Raw genomic sequence first — 16852 nt, 5'->3', positions numbered from 1 at the left:
AGACCTTCATTCAACTCTACAATTCATTGGATGGTTTGGCAAACCATGACGTTTAATCCCATGAACTTTTTAATATCAACAAAAAGGACTCATTTTCTCCACTAACTAATCTTTCTCTTTTCCAGGTCAGCTACAGATTTTGTTCAATGAACCTGTGTAGTATTGACTCCATCTTATCAATTATGTGGACCAATTAAGATCACTGTCACCCCAGAAAGTGCAACATAAAAAATCTACGATTGTAAAATGTGGCTTACTTAGTTAATAATGTGGTATCTGTGCTTGAGGCCAAGTGGTGAAAAATCAATGGCCAAGATAGCATAGCTAGATTGTAATCTGTGGCATATCTACCATGCAATTATAAGCCTATCTTAGTTAAAATGAGCATAAACTGTAATCTTAGGATACAGTTCAAGACGATATATTTTGACACTGATTTCACTTAAGGATAAGCTATATATCACAAACATACTCCTGGCGTGCAGTCCTTATTAATTTAAAGACTGCATTTTAATTTAAGAGTTTTTGAATAAAAACAAATTACATTTGTTCTATTTGTTGTATTGATCCAGAGAGTTATAAACACAGCACAAAAAACCATCAGTTGTTTCTTTCTTGTTTGGAAGACATTGTGAAGACCAGACTCCTCTCTAGAGCACTAAAAATCTCTACAGACCGTTCTCATCCTGGACATTCATATTTTGATCTGTTACCATCAGGGACGCGTTGTAGGTGTCTTAAAATGAGGACTAATAGATTGAGAAACAGTTTCTTTTCCAAGGCAGTAATTGTCTTGAATCAAACAGTACATTTGTGATTTAGTCCTATTATTATCACTGTAATTATTTTAATTTTTAAAACTCTGTAGTGTGATTGTGATGTAGTGTTTGGGGCACTGTGCTGGAGTAGCTTTCAAATTTCACTGTATTCGTGGAATGCAATGACAACAAAGGTATTCTATTCTATTCTATTCTATTCTATTCTATTCTATGAACATTGTTAGATTTTATTGTGTCCCCTGTCTATTGGGGATTATACCCTTAATAAAAATAAAATAGCAGCAGCACTAATAAGCTACCAGTTTGGTCTAGAGGTGAAGGTACCAGTCTAGACACCAGGAGACTGTGAGTTCTAGCTCTGCCTTAGGCATGAAAGTTGTCCGGGTGACTCTGAGCCAATCACCCTCCCACAGCCCAACCCATCTCACAGGCTTGTTGTTGCATGGAAAATAGGAGAAGGAAAGAATACTGGGCATGTTTTCCAGCTTGACTTATTTATAGAAATAATACAGGAGGGATAAAAATAAACAAATAATAATTCAGACTAATGGTGGAAAGAACCTAACCAGCACAATGAGCAGGGTACAGACAAAAATGCACATAGGCTGCCTCCTTCCCAACAACCTGAATGTGATGGCTGCATATGGAAGGCTTCTCGTACTCCAGTTTTTAACTTAGACGGGAAGGAGGGTTGAAGAAATCCTTATAATGGAAGCTCTGGAAAACTCAGGTAGTTATGTTATTGTCTCTCTCTAGTGGGGGTGGGGAAGGGGTGATGTTTTTAATGTGCTTATTTCTGTACAGAAACTGAGTAACTGCATTCTGAAACTGTCAAGTAAACTGATGGTTTTGACAGGCACAAGGGGACAGTTGGAACTTTTGGCATTCTAGGAAAATGTGGGAGGCATTTTTTTTTTTTAGTTTATACCATCTAAGAAGCCGTCAAAAGAAAATGCATTGTTATTCCTCCTTTCGTGCCTGAACAGTTTTACATATTAGGCCTTTTAAATATGTGTGAACTTTGCTAGAATTACTGTTTTTCATTCAAGGAACTGAGATAGAAAGGGTGCATACAGATGGTTAAACCCACCATGCTCTCCTAAGCTGTACTTTATGCTGCCTGGCTGCAGTCAAAATATCAAGTGGAAGTTTATTTTTCTGGAGCATGTTTTATGCCCTTATTTAAGCATAATCCAAACATATGTTGCAATTTATGTGATCACATAATGGCTCTGCATATGTTGCTCTGCAAGCAAAGAACAAAATTGTACCCTTTTTCACATATTGCCCATTTTCAAACTTCAGTATTAACAAGCCTCTTAGTATTAGCAACCACAAAGAAAGAGAAGAAGAGCAGAGGTGGAAGTAAACTACATCTGAGTGCTTTCTGAAAAGGTAGTTGATGTTTCCAAAGGACATCCATTTGCATACTTGCAAAAAAGGTAAAGGTTTCCCTTGCCAGTCACATCTGACTCAGGGCTTTAGTCATCTCTGATTGACAGTCAAAGAGCCAGCATTGTCCATGGTCATGTGACCAGTATGACTATATGCCAAAAGTGCATGGAACGCTGTTACTTTCCTACCAAAGTCGTACCTATTTCTCTACTTGCATTTACATGTTTTCAACTGCTAGATCGGCAGGAGCTGGGGCAAGTAAAGGAAGCTCACTCCATCACATGGTACATAGGTCTCAAATTGCCAATATTCCAGTTGACAAGCCCAGCATCTACTCCTTTATTTGTACCTGTCAGGGCTCTGACAATCCAGGGGGTGGGGGAAGACCAGGGTCAAGGGTGATATGAATGATGTGCCTCAGTGTTGGCTGGCTGTCAGGGCTCCGACAATCCACTCCCATTCGAATCATGAGTCTCTAGCTGCATCTCTCAGAGTTTTTAAAAAAATCATTTATTAGGAGTAAACCTGTCAGCATTACCTGGGTGGAGCCAACACTGAGACACATCATTCACCTGGATGTATATTCTCCCTTGGGACACATCCATAGCCAAGAGTCATCAATCATGCTCTCTAGTAATAATCTTGCATGCCGGAAGCTTCGTCCGCCTAGCAATTATCTAGGAAAATATTTAAGGTATGCATTACTCCCCCCATTCCCTTTCTGCTGACAACTCTAAAAGACCAGAGAAATATTTTTGAGTTGACAGTACCTATTGGCTGAGGTACAGCAATAGCACTTAAGACTTATATACCGCTTCACAATCTTTTACAGCCCTCTCTAAGCAATTTTACAGAATCATCATATTGCCCGTCAGGCTTCAGCGATCCACCACCCAGCGTGAAGCCCGACACATGGTTCGACACATTGCTGACCTGCTACATTTGTCACGGCTCATGGGACTTCTAATTGGGCCAAAGGCTGTTTGAGAGATCGCTGTTTGAACGGTGTTGGAGGGTGGCTGCTGACTCGGGGAGGAGAGCTGTGGGTTGGTGGTCTTGGTTTGCACACATAGGGAATAGAGTGGGAGGAGTTGCGATTAGGCCTGCGGGCAGGAGGCATGGGGAATTAGCCAGGCGGGCGGATGTTAGGTTAATTAAGAATGGTGGGGTATGTAGATAAGAAGTGCTGAGAGGCAGTTCCTCTCAGCACTGGCTTTATACAGATCTTTTTCTTGTTGTTGCCTATCTGGATGGGATGCATTTGCATTAAATCATTATCTTACCTGCTGACAGTGAGTAATATGGTTTGTTAATAAAATTCCTAATTGCCCAGGAAGGCTGACAGCCCGCAACAATCTGGGTCCTCATTTTACTGACCTTGGAAGACTGGAAGGCAGAGGCAACCTTGAGCCGCTCAGGATCAAACTCCTGGAGTGAGCAGTGAAATATATTATTGTAGTACTACATCTATACTTAGCCTGCAATACAGGTAGTCCTCAACTTATGATCACAATTGAGCCCAAAATTTGTGCTGTTAAGTGAGAAATTTGTTAAGTGAGTTTTGCCCCATTTTACGAATTTTCTCACCACATTAGTTAAGTGAATCCCTGCAAATCCTTAAATTAGAAACACGGTTGTTAGTGAATCTAGTTTCCCTATTGACTTATCAGAAAATCGCAAAAGGGGATCACGTAACCCTGGGACACTACAACCGTCATAAATGTGAACTACTTGTCAAGCATTCGAGTGTAAATCACATGACCATGGGGATGCTGCAATGGTCATAAGTGTGAAAAATGGTCATAAGTCACTTTTTTCAGTGCCATGGTAACTTCGAAGGATCACTGAGAACTACCTGTACTGCATTCTAACCACTGTGCCACCATGGCTCATGGTATGAGACCAGGATGAGGAAATCCAAGTTCAAGTTCACTCTCAGCCTTAGAAACTCATTTGAGTCACTCATTCACTCTCAACCCAAACTATTGCATGCGAGTGGAGGAGGAAATCCTACCTACTACTCTGCTTTGAACTCTTGAAGAAAGACATGGTATAAATGTGACAAAGAAATAAATTTGTCTAATTTATTTTTGTTCAGACATCTATTGTCATGAGAGTTAAACATTTTATTGCAGAACCTTTAACTGGCTATTAAATCCTCACTATTATTGACAACAGGAAAGGGAGACCTAAAAAAGGATAAAACTAGCTTGTTGTCTAAAGAGATGTTAAAAAGATGTTTATTTTTCTCTATGGAAAATGTTTCACATGGCAGAATGTTAACTTAGCAAGGTAGCATATTTTTGTGCTGGATGGGGAGAGGATGTGTACTGATCCATTTAACAGCAGCAGATGTACATTTTTCTTGTCTTTGTGTTGTCTATTTATTGTTACAATAAAACCTTGAGCATTTGAGAACTCTGACATAAATATTTAGAAAGAAACAATAATATTTTTCAGGTTTAATTAAAGTCATTCCACAACAACTCTGTAGCAGTAATTTTCAAGATATTTTGTACAATGAAGTAATGTCAAGTACATAAAGAAATCTATCAATTAAAAACACTACGATGATAAGTCCAAGAAACCACTTTCCCTCCCCAAAAGAAGGCCTTGATAAGCATCCTGAAATTGGGGCGGGGGGGAGGGGGGGAACTGGTTAAAAACTATCACTTGTACCTCTCACTAAGCTTGGTACCCTGCCTGTTTTTATTTTTATTTTATTTTAAAAATGAAACCAAAGATTTTTCATGTTTCAAAGTAAAGTTCTGACTTCTAGCCCTACCCTGCTTGTCAGAACCTCCCAAGCATCCTGAGAAAATAAAATGGGTAGACAACAGCATCCCAGCAATTACTTTTGAAATATACTCCTCTTCCAGGCAACACCAACAGAGTAAACTGGAAGATGGTGGAGAAATTCTGGAAATTTCAGAGAAACAGCAAGGACGCCTGTGAGGTGTCTTCCATATACTTTACCTCTTTTTGATAGTGTGTGTCTTTGCCTGAACAGTATGACTCCACTATTTATGAATTCTTGCTTATGATAAAGATTGCATGCAAAATAATATGTAAATATGTGGAGATATTTTACCTGAAAATATCAGTAGATGGATCAAACATAATAAAAGAAAATAGCATTAAACTTCCATTGCTAGTATGCAGCTTGTATACAGTACAACTAAGCCGGCAAAGAATGTATTGCATAGACTGCTTTTTTCTTATACAGGGCACCTTGGTACTCATTGTTAATTGATTTCGGGAGATGCAATGAGTACCCAAAACAACGAGTACCAAACAAAATTTTCCCATAAGGAATAATGTAGTGAATCACAAGGCAGCCAACAGAGACAAGTTCTAGTTTGGGTGTTGTATGCCAAGAAATGATGAGTCCCGGGACAACATTTTCACATCAAAGGGCTCAGAAGTTAAGTGAGATTAGTACTTGATTGGAAATATAATCAGGGAATTTCAGGACTGTTAAAATAGATTGAAAAAATCTAAACATATCCAGATTAGTGGCAAACTACATTAAAATACATAAATACAGTTTGAAGTATGTTGAGAAAGGGTTTTGGGATCTACTGCAACACAATCGAAAACTTAAATTAATGTATTAATTTTTAAATTAGTATTTAAATATATTTTTTAAAAGAAGTGGTTTTGTTTTATGCTTTTCAAGAAATTCTTTTATCATAGGGCCCCCAGTTTATAAATATATCCTATCATGCACTATTACAATTCCAAAAACTTCTCAAAGCTGGCAATAGTACTTGAATGAATTTCAAGAATTCATTAAAAAAAAACTTGATTTTTTAAAAAAAGAAAAAGTAGCAGCAAAGAATAAGTAATGAGGCAAATGTTCCCAATTTTGTTAATCAAAGAATTTGGAATTAGACTGATTTATCTCACTACCAATGATTCGTTAAAGCCATAAATGTATCTGGTATCAATTGTTTTTACAAAGCAATCTGCCATCAGGAAATAGGAGATCTCTGAACATAGTATTTCCAACAGAAGAGAATATTTACAGCTTAGGGTTGGACTGTGGGGTCCTTAGTGCTATCTGAGCTTGGTTGTTGTCTTGCAGGAAAACAACCAAGCTCAGAGAATACCAAGGGTTCCAAACATAGTATTTCAAAATCATGCCTTTATAATTTTTTATTCTAACTTGGATAACAATTAATTAATTTAAAGGCAAATTAAGTGTTCTTGTGGGTACTTACCTAAAATATCAAGCTGTCGAAGATTTGTACAATTTGCAGCAAGTTCTTCAATGTCAGAATCACACACAGACCGGTTAGCTGTCAGAAAAAGCTTTTGCAAATTTGGTAGTTTTCGGGCAAGTTTTGCAAAGCATCCCGTACTACTCTGAAGAGTTGGGCACCAGCCAAGATCAAGCTCCTCCAACAGTGAACAACCAGCAGCCAGCTCTGCTAATCCATTTTCAGAAATGTTTTTACATCGCCATAAATCCAATGTTCGAAGTTTTTTGCATTTGGCTCCCATCATACTAGCTACTGTGTCATAGTCCTCAATCTGTCAAATTAAAAATATTTTTAAAAAACCAAATGGTGTTATCTATTCTCACTGTAGATATCTAATAATGTCTATATTATGTCCAGCCTATAGACCCTTAAGGAACCCAAGTATCAATTATTTAAGTGGCCTTCAAGACCTTGTAGTCAAGAAACCATTTTTGATCGACGTTCATCAGCTAAATAAGCATTTTGGGCACACAATTCCATCTAGCATACCATAGTATTTTTAAGCTTCTGTGCCTTTAGGAATGGAAAATAAAATACAATAAACAATTCCAATGGATCTTTCTTAAATGATTTCTCTATAGTTCGTTTACTGAAAAAGTCCTGCTTCAAGTCTTGATCCTCATATTTTTAGTGATCACTGGACTTGAAGAACAATTCCAAAATAGGAACATTATCTGTAAAAAGTTTCTTATATAATCATCAAAAAGCATTTTCAATGAAGTCGCAAGCACGCTGGCCAGAATTAAATTTGCACAGTATAAATGTAATATGATGCAGACTGACTTTACTCTTACTTCGAAACTAAGTAGTCTCATTTTGAACTAATAGAAGTTTATAGACTGTCTGATAACAGAACCAGTCTTATTTAGAGTAAGAAAAAGTAAAGTAATATGCAGGGTGATTATAGAACAAATTATTGAACTCAATCCTTGGTTTTTTTCCCCCCAAGGGATGAAAAAAAACATAAATTATTAACTAAATTTATTTGCCACCTATCTCTTAACAAGGCAACTCAGGAAACAGCAGGAAGACATCCAATAGATTGGAATTATACACCACAGAAGATATTAAAAAGTAATATTTGTAGAAACAATTTCTATTTCATATCTATATCAAGTTTCAAGATATGCTAGTATTTATGCAGAGGAAATAGTACACTGAAGTGATATGCAGACTACCATATTTATATGCAGAATTCCTGCATGAGAACAAACTGACAGGTGAAAACCTTTTCATAGATTTGAATTTACATAGCTATACACCATTGTTTATGTAAGCCAAATTTCAAACAAGGAAAGATATTTTTCTGTTTTTCACTTCTTCTGTAGTTGTAGATCTCAAATAAGCACTCATTTACATATTCTACAATGTAGAATGTAGAATTTTATATCAATTCTATAATTCATTTACATTAACAAAGTCAAACATCCTTGGCCCAATTCTGGAATTATGTTCTCGTTCAAATGAACTGGGTTTAAAATGGAGCCTTAAACTCAAAACTCTCAATTTTTCTAACCAAAGGTTTCATAAACAGACAGTAATTGTACATGATTTAGGGGGAGAATGAGTTTAATTCCCAATTTCAATAATTCATCCGATACAAGTAAAAGGATCGGCCCAAGATAACAGATGTAAATACGAGTAATTTTCAAGCAGCATTTACACTCTTAATCAGGTGTATTTGTATTTCGGTTGAAATAAAGTTTTTTACTTTAATTTTTTTACTTTAATTTTTTTTTAATTTACTTGTTTAATATTTTGGACAGGGAGAGGGAGGAACCAAGCTAGTAAACTTGGGCAGCATCTCCATAAGTCAGAACTTTTAAGAACTTACCATCACACAGCTTCCCAGGCTGAGGTGCTGAAGTTCTGAACAGAAGTTGAGAATGCTGAGCAGTGCTGTTTGCTGTCATTAGGAAACACATCAGAAGCAAATATAGAAAGCAAACATAAAGAGGAAAGGGTCAATTAGACATTAAAGGCTGTCACCACTTTCCCTGAAATCCAGCTCAAAACCTAGGAAACAGACACCACAAATACCATTTAATGAGTCCCCAGATGCTCTAACCATTGATTGGCTTATAGTCAAGTAATCATTACAACCCTTTATATAACAAGTCACTGTGGGTATGGTTTTGCATGCCCTGAAGACACCTTTAATTCCCATGACCTATCAGCTCTTTTCCCTCAGGAGAACTCTTAGAAGTCTAGTAAGTTCAAACAACAAGCAAGGCCAAACCAAAAATGCAGCGGGTTGGTGACATCCTGAAAAAGGAGAGCATCTCTTGACATTCAGTTATCAGCTCCAGCCTGATGGAACTGCCAATAGAGTCACACAGCATCAGGGTCGAGTTGGTGACTTTAATGTCACAGGATGGTCTTGCTGACAAGGATGCTGACAATCATTGAGCACCTGTCACAAGCAACATGCAGATGGAAACAAATATAATGTGCACTTTACACTCATGTTGTTGCCATTTTAAGCATGTTCACAGTGAAGTGCCACCTCATTAAAAAAAATGAAAAGGACTCTAACAGAATATCAGATACACTTTGAAAAATGGCTATTCTTTCGAATTTATGGATAACTTTTACACAGAAGCATGCACACTGCCCAAACTCAAATTAGACATTCATCTTTTTCTAAAGATGAATGACTCTTCCTTTTCTTTCTTTCCAATTATTTTTCAGATTTTATAATTCTTAACTGACAAAACTGTCAGGAAAAGAGTAACAGAAAGGCAATTATGAATTTCTTATAGTGCAGTAAAAAATTCCAAACTGCAGTTTTTCAATGTAATTTCACAACTTGTATGTATTCATTTAAGTCTTTCCAAAACTCAGCCATGCCCTTTCAGGATTTTTACTGAATAAAATATTACATGAAAGACTTCTGTTATAAAAACTGGTTTAAGTTTTTATAACTTTATCTGGTGTTCCAGTTTTAAACAATTGAGTCAGAGTACCTACTGCAATGTAAATACAATATTTAACACACACAAATATAATTAGGGATCTTTCTCATTAAGAAAACACCTTTTTAAAAGTTTTTAGTAATTTGCTATTTCTAAAGAACATAACTATATTTTTGTAGTCAAGTATAATTTTCATAGTCTTTTTAATATTGAGGCCTTTATAAATTATTATTACATAATTGGATTTACTGTAATACTAAATAGGGTGAATAAATAGATTTAATCTCTAGGAAAGATTTCTACAAAATGACAATGGGAATGAAAAAAGAGCAGCAAAGGTAAAATCCAACAATTAGAAGGAATCACAATAATGCATCTTTCATAATGGAAAGTTATCCAGTCTTGCTCTATAATGTTAGGGGCATCAGACATGTGCTTTGTATTTATTAAAAGAAAAAAAATACTAGATTCTATTAATGTGTACATAAGACTATAAAAATCATAAATGTTATACATGTTAATTCCATAATACTATAATCATAAATAAAATGGATGATAATAGAAGTTTCAGATCCTAATATTAAAATATTTGTAATAAGTAAAGAAATGATCAGATGGCATTCAGTGTATTTATATACAGTGAAAAGATGGGCCTCTAAGATTCTGCTAGTATAAATTCAAGTCCAGGTAAATTATAAAAAGAAAGGGCATATTCCATTCAATATCTACAATGTCACTTATTAGACTAATCATATACATAAATACAATTATGAAAGTATTGGTTTCTAGCTAATTATAAAACAATCTAATGTTGGATATAAGAAACTCTTTTTTAGAAAAAAAAAATCCTACCATGGAGTAAAACCACAGGACTTTTTACAGTCCCCAAGTCCTTCTTTATGCTATCCAAACTTCAATAGTATTGCTGAACAATAGCAGGAAGCAAAACTTTTCCGTAGCAACACCTGCCCTCTGGAACAGTATTCCTCCTGGGATTAGATTAACCACAACCCTGCTGGCCTTTTGCAAGGCTTTTAAGACCTGGCTTTTTTCTCAAGTGTGAGGGTCAGGAAGGGGTTGAACCCACAAATTGAATGAATTTGTTGCTGACTGATTTGTCTTCATAACTTTTTCTTTTGCTGTCAAGTGTGTTCTATTTATTATTTTGTTATTGCATTGAAGTACAGGTAGTCCTCGACTTATGACCAGAATTGAGTCCCAAATTTCTGCTGCTAAGTAAGACAGTTGTTAAGTGATTTTTCCCCTATTTTACAACCTTACTTGCCATAGTTGTCAAGTGAATCCTTGCAGTGGTTAAATTTGTAACATGGTTGTTAAGCAAAGTCAATAATAAGATTCATTTATCAGAAGCTCGCAAAATGTTATCACATGACCTTAGGCCATTGCAACCATCATTGAATATGAGTCCGTTGCCAAGTGTCTGAATTTTGATCACATGACCATGGGGATGCTGCAATAGTCATAAGTGTGAAAGATGGTCATAAGTCACTTTTTGCAGTGCTCTTGTAACTTCACTAAATGAATTGTTGTAAGTTGAGGACTACCTGCATTTATAGTCTCAGCTATCCAAAGTGACGGTGAGAGATGGCAGACTTTATACATATACCATACATGAGCCACAGTGGCACAGTGGTTAGAGTGCAGTACTGAAGGCTGTTTCTGCTGACTGCCAGCTGCCTGAAATTTGGCAGTTTGAATCTCACCAGGCTCAAGGTTGACTCAGCCTTCCATCCTCCCAAGGTTGGTAAAATGAGGACCCAGATAGTTGGGGGCAATAGGCTGACTCTGTAAACCGCTTAGAGAGGGCTATAAAGCACTGTAAAGCAATGTATAAGTCTAAGTGCTATTGCTAATTGCTGCCATACACATATAATAAATAAAGATTGATAACATCAACTGTCATCATTCTGAGCCACAAAACTTGAAACACATGACAATACATTCTAAATCACAAATCACATGGCTTAATGTAGTTTAAAAGTTAAAATGTTCTCCAAAGACCCTCCCTCAAATCCATTTTCTACTCAGTTGACATCACTAGTCTTCCCATAGTGGTGCTTAGACTCCCAAAAACAAGTTCAGCTCCCCCATCCACCACCAACATGGCATTACTAGACAGATGGTTTCTTCTTAAGCCTTTTACTTATCAAGGATGGAATGAAATCTTGTATATGTATCCAATATTGATTGGATATTTATCCTAGCGGTCCTGGGTAGAACTTGAAATCTTTACTACACTTGATAGGTCTTCTTTTCAATAGAAACAATCCCATTTCATTCACAACTCATGCTTATCTCAAATACTAGAAGTATATCACTGATATATCACACACACGCACACACGCACACACACAGATGTATTTTGTGTTTTAGGAGGGAGGCTCATTCAGTTTCGTTGTACACATGTTGTGCATTGACAATAAAGATTCGATTTGATTTGATATTTTTCAGAGAGAAAGTCTGGCTTCAAAATAAATGGGCAAACAAAAATTAAGATATATATCCAATCAAGTATACATACCTACACAGAATTATTACATAGTTCATAAGAAATTGACAATACTGCTATTGTCCATTGTGCATCTTAAATACATTCAAGACAATAAATTATGAATGCATACTTAATGAACAAATTAAATGAATAAAGATTAAAGTCATGTATTAGCAAATGGTGAGACCATTAGCACAAAAATATTCTGGGTATAATAATTGCAAGCAAGATTGTAATTGAATAGAGTTAAGCCAATTGGCTGATTGAAACAAAATTATAAATTATGTTAAGTAATCTCCAAAGTTAAGAAGCTTTTAACAATTATTTACAATTAGGAGATGAATTGCATATTGTGCTCTGATTCTGGAAACAGTTCATTACATTATATGAAAGGATGTGATAGTTGGATTGTGTAAAAAGAGGACTTTCTAGCTTTTGAAAAGTACTTCTAAAGTTGAAAATTGGACCATTCTTGGCCATAAACATTCAAAAGTGAGAAACAAAGGGCAAAATGAAATATGTGGCAATTAAGCTACAGTCAGAGGAACTAATTGAAAATCATCATGCTATTATTACATATGTATTTTCTTCTTATATTTCCTTGTATTAAAAAGGAGAATTTTTTCATTGGCAACAATTAAAAATTCATTCTTGCAGAATGCTGATTGCATATATATGTATAAATAACTAGCTGTGAAAATAGGTGTGAACTGGTAGAATCCCACCCCTGGACCTGTGGAACATTCTTCTCCCTAACGTTCAACAGGCCTGTAACCTCCTAGCTTCTGTAAAGCACTGAAGACCTTTTTCCCCCAAGCACTGTGACAGATGATGTGACTGCATTTCGGAAGCTTGACTTGTGCCAGGTTTTTGTTTTTAATGTTTAATAGTTTTAATACGGTATTGTTCACTGCTGGTCACTGCTCATAGTTTGGTATAAGATGGGTTGCTATACAAATGTTTTAAATAGTAAATAAACAAACAAATCATAATTAAACATTACTGAGCCTTTCAAACATCACAGTCTGAAGTTTCTCTTCCTCTGATATTTACTATATGTTTAAAATAGTTTACTATGTTTTCTCTATAACTTTACAAAGAGTGCATTAACATGTAAGGGTGAAAGAAAAATGATTTTCATACCTCTATTTTTGTTCGATAAAGAATTAAACGTGTAAGGTTGCACAATTTGGCAATGTGGTTGAAAGCCTGAGGTGGAATTTTATCACAGGAGGAGAAATTTAATTCCTGCAAATTTAAACATGTGTCAGCAATAACTTCCAAACAAGCCTCATTGAGGAAATGGCCACAAGACAATTCCAGGCGTACTAGTTCTGAACCACAAACTTTCAGGAATCTGTAAGAAGCATATATGAATCAATTCACGAAGAAAAGTAATGCATTTGCTTTTAATTCACTGTAAAAACTGGGTAAATTCCCAGAATTTCCAATGCCACATCTTAATAGATCAGGAGCAAAATTATGCATGCCTAACAAGGAACTATTTTAGCATAGCAACAACTTTCTCCAAGATAACTGGAAGGTAATCATGATCAACTCCAGTATCCAAGACAATCCAGATAGCCAATGATTCTTTGTGACATTGCAATAGGTTAAATTCCAACATGTAAGCTTTTAAATATATTTAAATTCATTTACAAGTGTTACAATTTAGTATCCAAAAATAATGGCATTATATTATATCCCATTATATCTCCACAAACAAAAACAATCCCCACTCCAAACTCTCCTGTAATTATGAACTACAGCTGACAGCTGGGTTTCATAATTATTAATATAAGCATTATTTGTAGTCATTTACTGCATCTCTGTTCAGTGTTTCCCATGAGAGGTTGAATTCACATACATAAAGGTATCCTGCAATTTTATCCTGATAACATAAATCCTAAGAGATAGATTGGGCTGGGAGGCAATGATTTAGTCCAAAGTCACTCAGATGTTTTGTAATGGAGACTTGAACATAGATCTCAATACATCTGGCCCATGATGCTATCAGACTTCCGTGCCTTCTGTTTTGAAACCTGTATCATATATCCTGATGTTGCATAGAAGGGCAGTTCCACTTCATATTAGAGTTTTTGTATGTCCTACACAACTCAACCCCTGAATTGGAATGCTCAGATATGCTTGTCAGTGTCAGGTGCAAATCAGATGGAAAAAGCCCAAGGAAAGGAAGCTGATCCTGAGACAAAACTAATTTTTCAGAACAGAAACTACAATCCATGCAATCTAACCTGCTTTTATTCATCTGAAACAGCTCAAGCAAAACAAGAAAATAGCAGAGCAAAAAAATTAAATCACTTCACGCAGCAGTCAAATTACATGGCTAAGTCGTTAGATTAAAAAAAAATCAGAATAAATTAATTTGTATTGATTCATTCATTGTTTAAAATGTCACCAGATGTAAAGAAGGGTTTTTTATTTTTAAAGGAGGAATATTGCTTTAATGTAGATATTTCATGTTGCCAAAGCATTTAAACAGAATTAAATGTTCTTCTGTTACAGAAGAAACAACAGCCTCTCACTACTGATATTTCAAGCAGTTTCAAAGACATTTACTAGTCTGCTGTTGTCAAAAAAAATTCTCTCAATTTAGTTTACTATATAAAGAATTTGTACGTGATAATATAACTCATCTATTAAAGTGCCTAAAGATTACTGATAGAGCACTATAAAATTATTCAGCTATATCACATTAATATCATTTGATTATACATGATTTATAGTCCCATTTAATATTTCTCAAATTCTGTCTAGCTCAAGCAAAGTAGTTCATTTAGCAATTTTTACAAGTGAAACATTACAATATTCTTATATAGCCCTACAGAGATGGACACTATCAATAAGTTAAATTATCTTCAGCCTTGCCTCAGGATATTGAAATACCTGAAGCATTCTGTCCTCTCACGGTAATATTTGTTAGCTTGTCAGCTATCCTAGATTACTATTCTAATTTGTTCTGTTTCTTATTATTAATACATACTCTACTAATATTTACATTTTCAGAAACATAAACAACATGTCTGCTGTATATATTAGCAGTACATATTAATACTAAAAGTGTATATTAACACTAAATGATGCTCACTGAAGGATGATTTACTCATTGTTTATAAACTTCAACAAGATATATCATATATTTATGTACAGTGTAAAAATATTATAACACACACTCTCTCTCTGTATGTATGTATGTGTATGTGTGTGTGTGTGTGTGTACACACACACACACACACACACACACACACACACACATACATACACACATGTATGGCATTCAGCTTTGTTCGGGTATTTTCCCCACGTCATTGTAGTTGTGCTTTTAAAGTTGTAGCAATGTTTCGGCAGAATCTCATCTGCCATCATCAGGCTTCTGGGACAATACCCGAACAAAGCTGAATGCCATACATGTAAGTACCTGCGAAAACTTGAGAAAACATACATATACATATAAATATATATAATTCTTTGGAAAAATTGTCAATTATTCAGCCTATGAATTATTACTTTTTAAAAATAGAAAAATAATTATAAAACTGTAGGTACAAATTGATTATAGTCTACTTTTACTATTTACAAAATTTCCATTATCAACAACAAATGAAGTAACTAGAATTTTGGATGTGTTTTTAATCTGTATTTTCTTAAATGTTTGAATGTATAGATTGTAATGAAACATGCCAACATGTTAACTATCGTGTATAGCAGGGGTCTTCAAACTTGACAACTTTAAGATTTGTAGACTTCAACTCCCACAATTTCCTCCTCCAGTCATGTTAGCTCAGGAATTCTAGGACTTGATGTCCACAAGTCTTAAACTTGCCAAATTTGAAGAGCCTTGATTTATAGTCATGGCCCTTAAAAAATTTACATATATTTTACTGTATGAATTCTGTGACAGAGCCAACTATTAAAATGAACACTGGTGGCATAATGGTTAGAATGCTGTATTGCAGGCTAACTCTACCCACTGCCAGGAGTTCAATCCTGACCGGTTCAAGGTTGACTCAACCTTCATCCTTTTTAGGTCAGTAAAATGAGGACCCAGATTGTTGGGGCAATATGAGAAAGAGCTGTAAAAAATTGTGAAGTGGTATATAAGTCTCAGTGCTATAGCTATTAAATCTAAATGAGATTTTTTTGAGGGCAGAAAAATACAGACTAAAAGATATACACTTTCTATTATAGAGAAAGTTTGGAGTTTGAAAATCTGCCATTTCAGGCAATGGCAAGGTGTCTTAGAAAACAATAATGTTGAGATACTGGTTTTTATAAAAGACAGCAATGTTAAAGCAAATTTTCTTTGGCCAGTGTTTTGCACAGGACACACAATACACACAATACACAAAGAATTTACAAAGGCTGCAATTTTCTACCCCTTAGCAAGTTTAGCTTTTTTTAAAAAAGTCCAAACAATTAGTTCTCTGACAGAAAAACTTACTTTTGCTGAAAACTTTGTCTGTATCCTTACTTTTCCCCTATAGGAGGAGGAATTTACAAAACCGTTCCAGGAAGTATTCTCTTTCTTATCATGTTTACATACAACTTTAAATTTCAAAACCAGCCAAATGTTTGGTAGGTGGGGGAAAAATGAGTAGGAATACAAAAGACAACAGCAAGAAAATTTGAACTTTTCAACTCCTACTCTTGAAAAAGTGTCAGAACAAAATCAAATCTATGAAAAGAAGTTGCTAAAGCTGCCTGCCAGGTTATCTCTCTGCCACTGGATTTTATATCTTTGATGCTGCCAATGCATGATTAAACATATGCTTCTGGCCTTGAGGTATTATGGATTGAGTACAGTCATGTTAGTAACTTTTATTCTAACTGCTAGGTAATTGGGATAAGGGCAGGGGTGAGGTGGGCTTCAAAAAATTTAGCAAAGGGTGTTCTTCCCGATTGCTGGGTAGGTGAGGCCATGGTGGGTGTGGCCTGGTCGGCCTTCTGCACCACAGCAGGGGTGGC

General features: G+C 35.5%; 1 protein-coding gene and 1 non-coding gene across 5 annotated transcripts in view; both read right to left on the bottom strand.

Annotated features, from left to right (window-relative positions):
• The window catches only part of FBXL4 (F-box and leucine rich repeat protein 4), a 62003-nt gene that overhangs the window by 5774 nt on the left and 39377 nt on the right, over nucleotides 1-16852 (bottom strand). For all 4 annotated transcript variants that reach the window (XM_026726685.2, XM_087913842.1, XM_087913838.1 and 1 more), the window contains 3 exons: nucleotides 13010-13223; nucleotides 8274-8345; nucleotides 6398-6710 (listed from right to left, as the gene is read on the bottom strand). In XM_026726685.2, the coding sequence (XP_026582470.1) occupies nucleotides 6398-6710; nucleotides 8274-8345; nucleotides 13010-13223 (599 nt within the window). The remainder of the gene's footprint in view (nucleotides 1-6397; nucleotides 6711-8273; nucleotides 8346-13009; nucleotides 13224-16852) is intronic.
• Nucleotides 15030-15161, bottom strand: LOC113433013 (small nucleolar RNA SNORA23). The gene has a single exon (XR_003373597.2). It is a non-coding gene; the product is annotated as a small nucleolar RNA SNORA23 (small nucleolar RNA).

Source organism: Pseudonaja textilis, chromosome 1 (genome assembly GCF_049901715.1).
Source record: "Pseudonaja textilis isolate UNSWEBS1 chromosome 1, rPseTex1.2, whole genome shotgun sequence".
NCBI lineage: Eukaryota > Metazoa > Chordata > Lepidosauria > Squamata > Elapidae > Pseudonaja > Pseudonaja textilis.
This window is presented reverse-complemented; position numbering and strand designations above follow the sequence as displayed.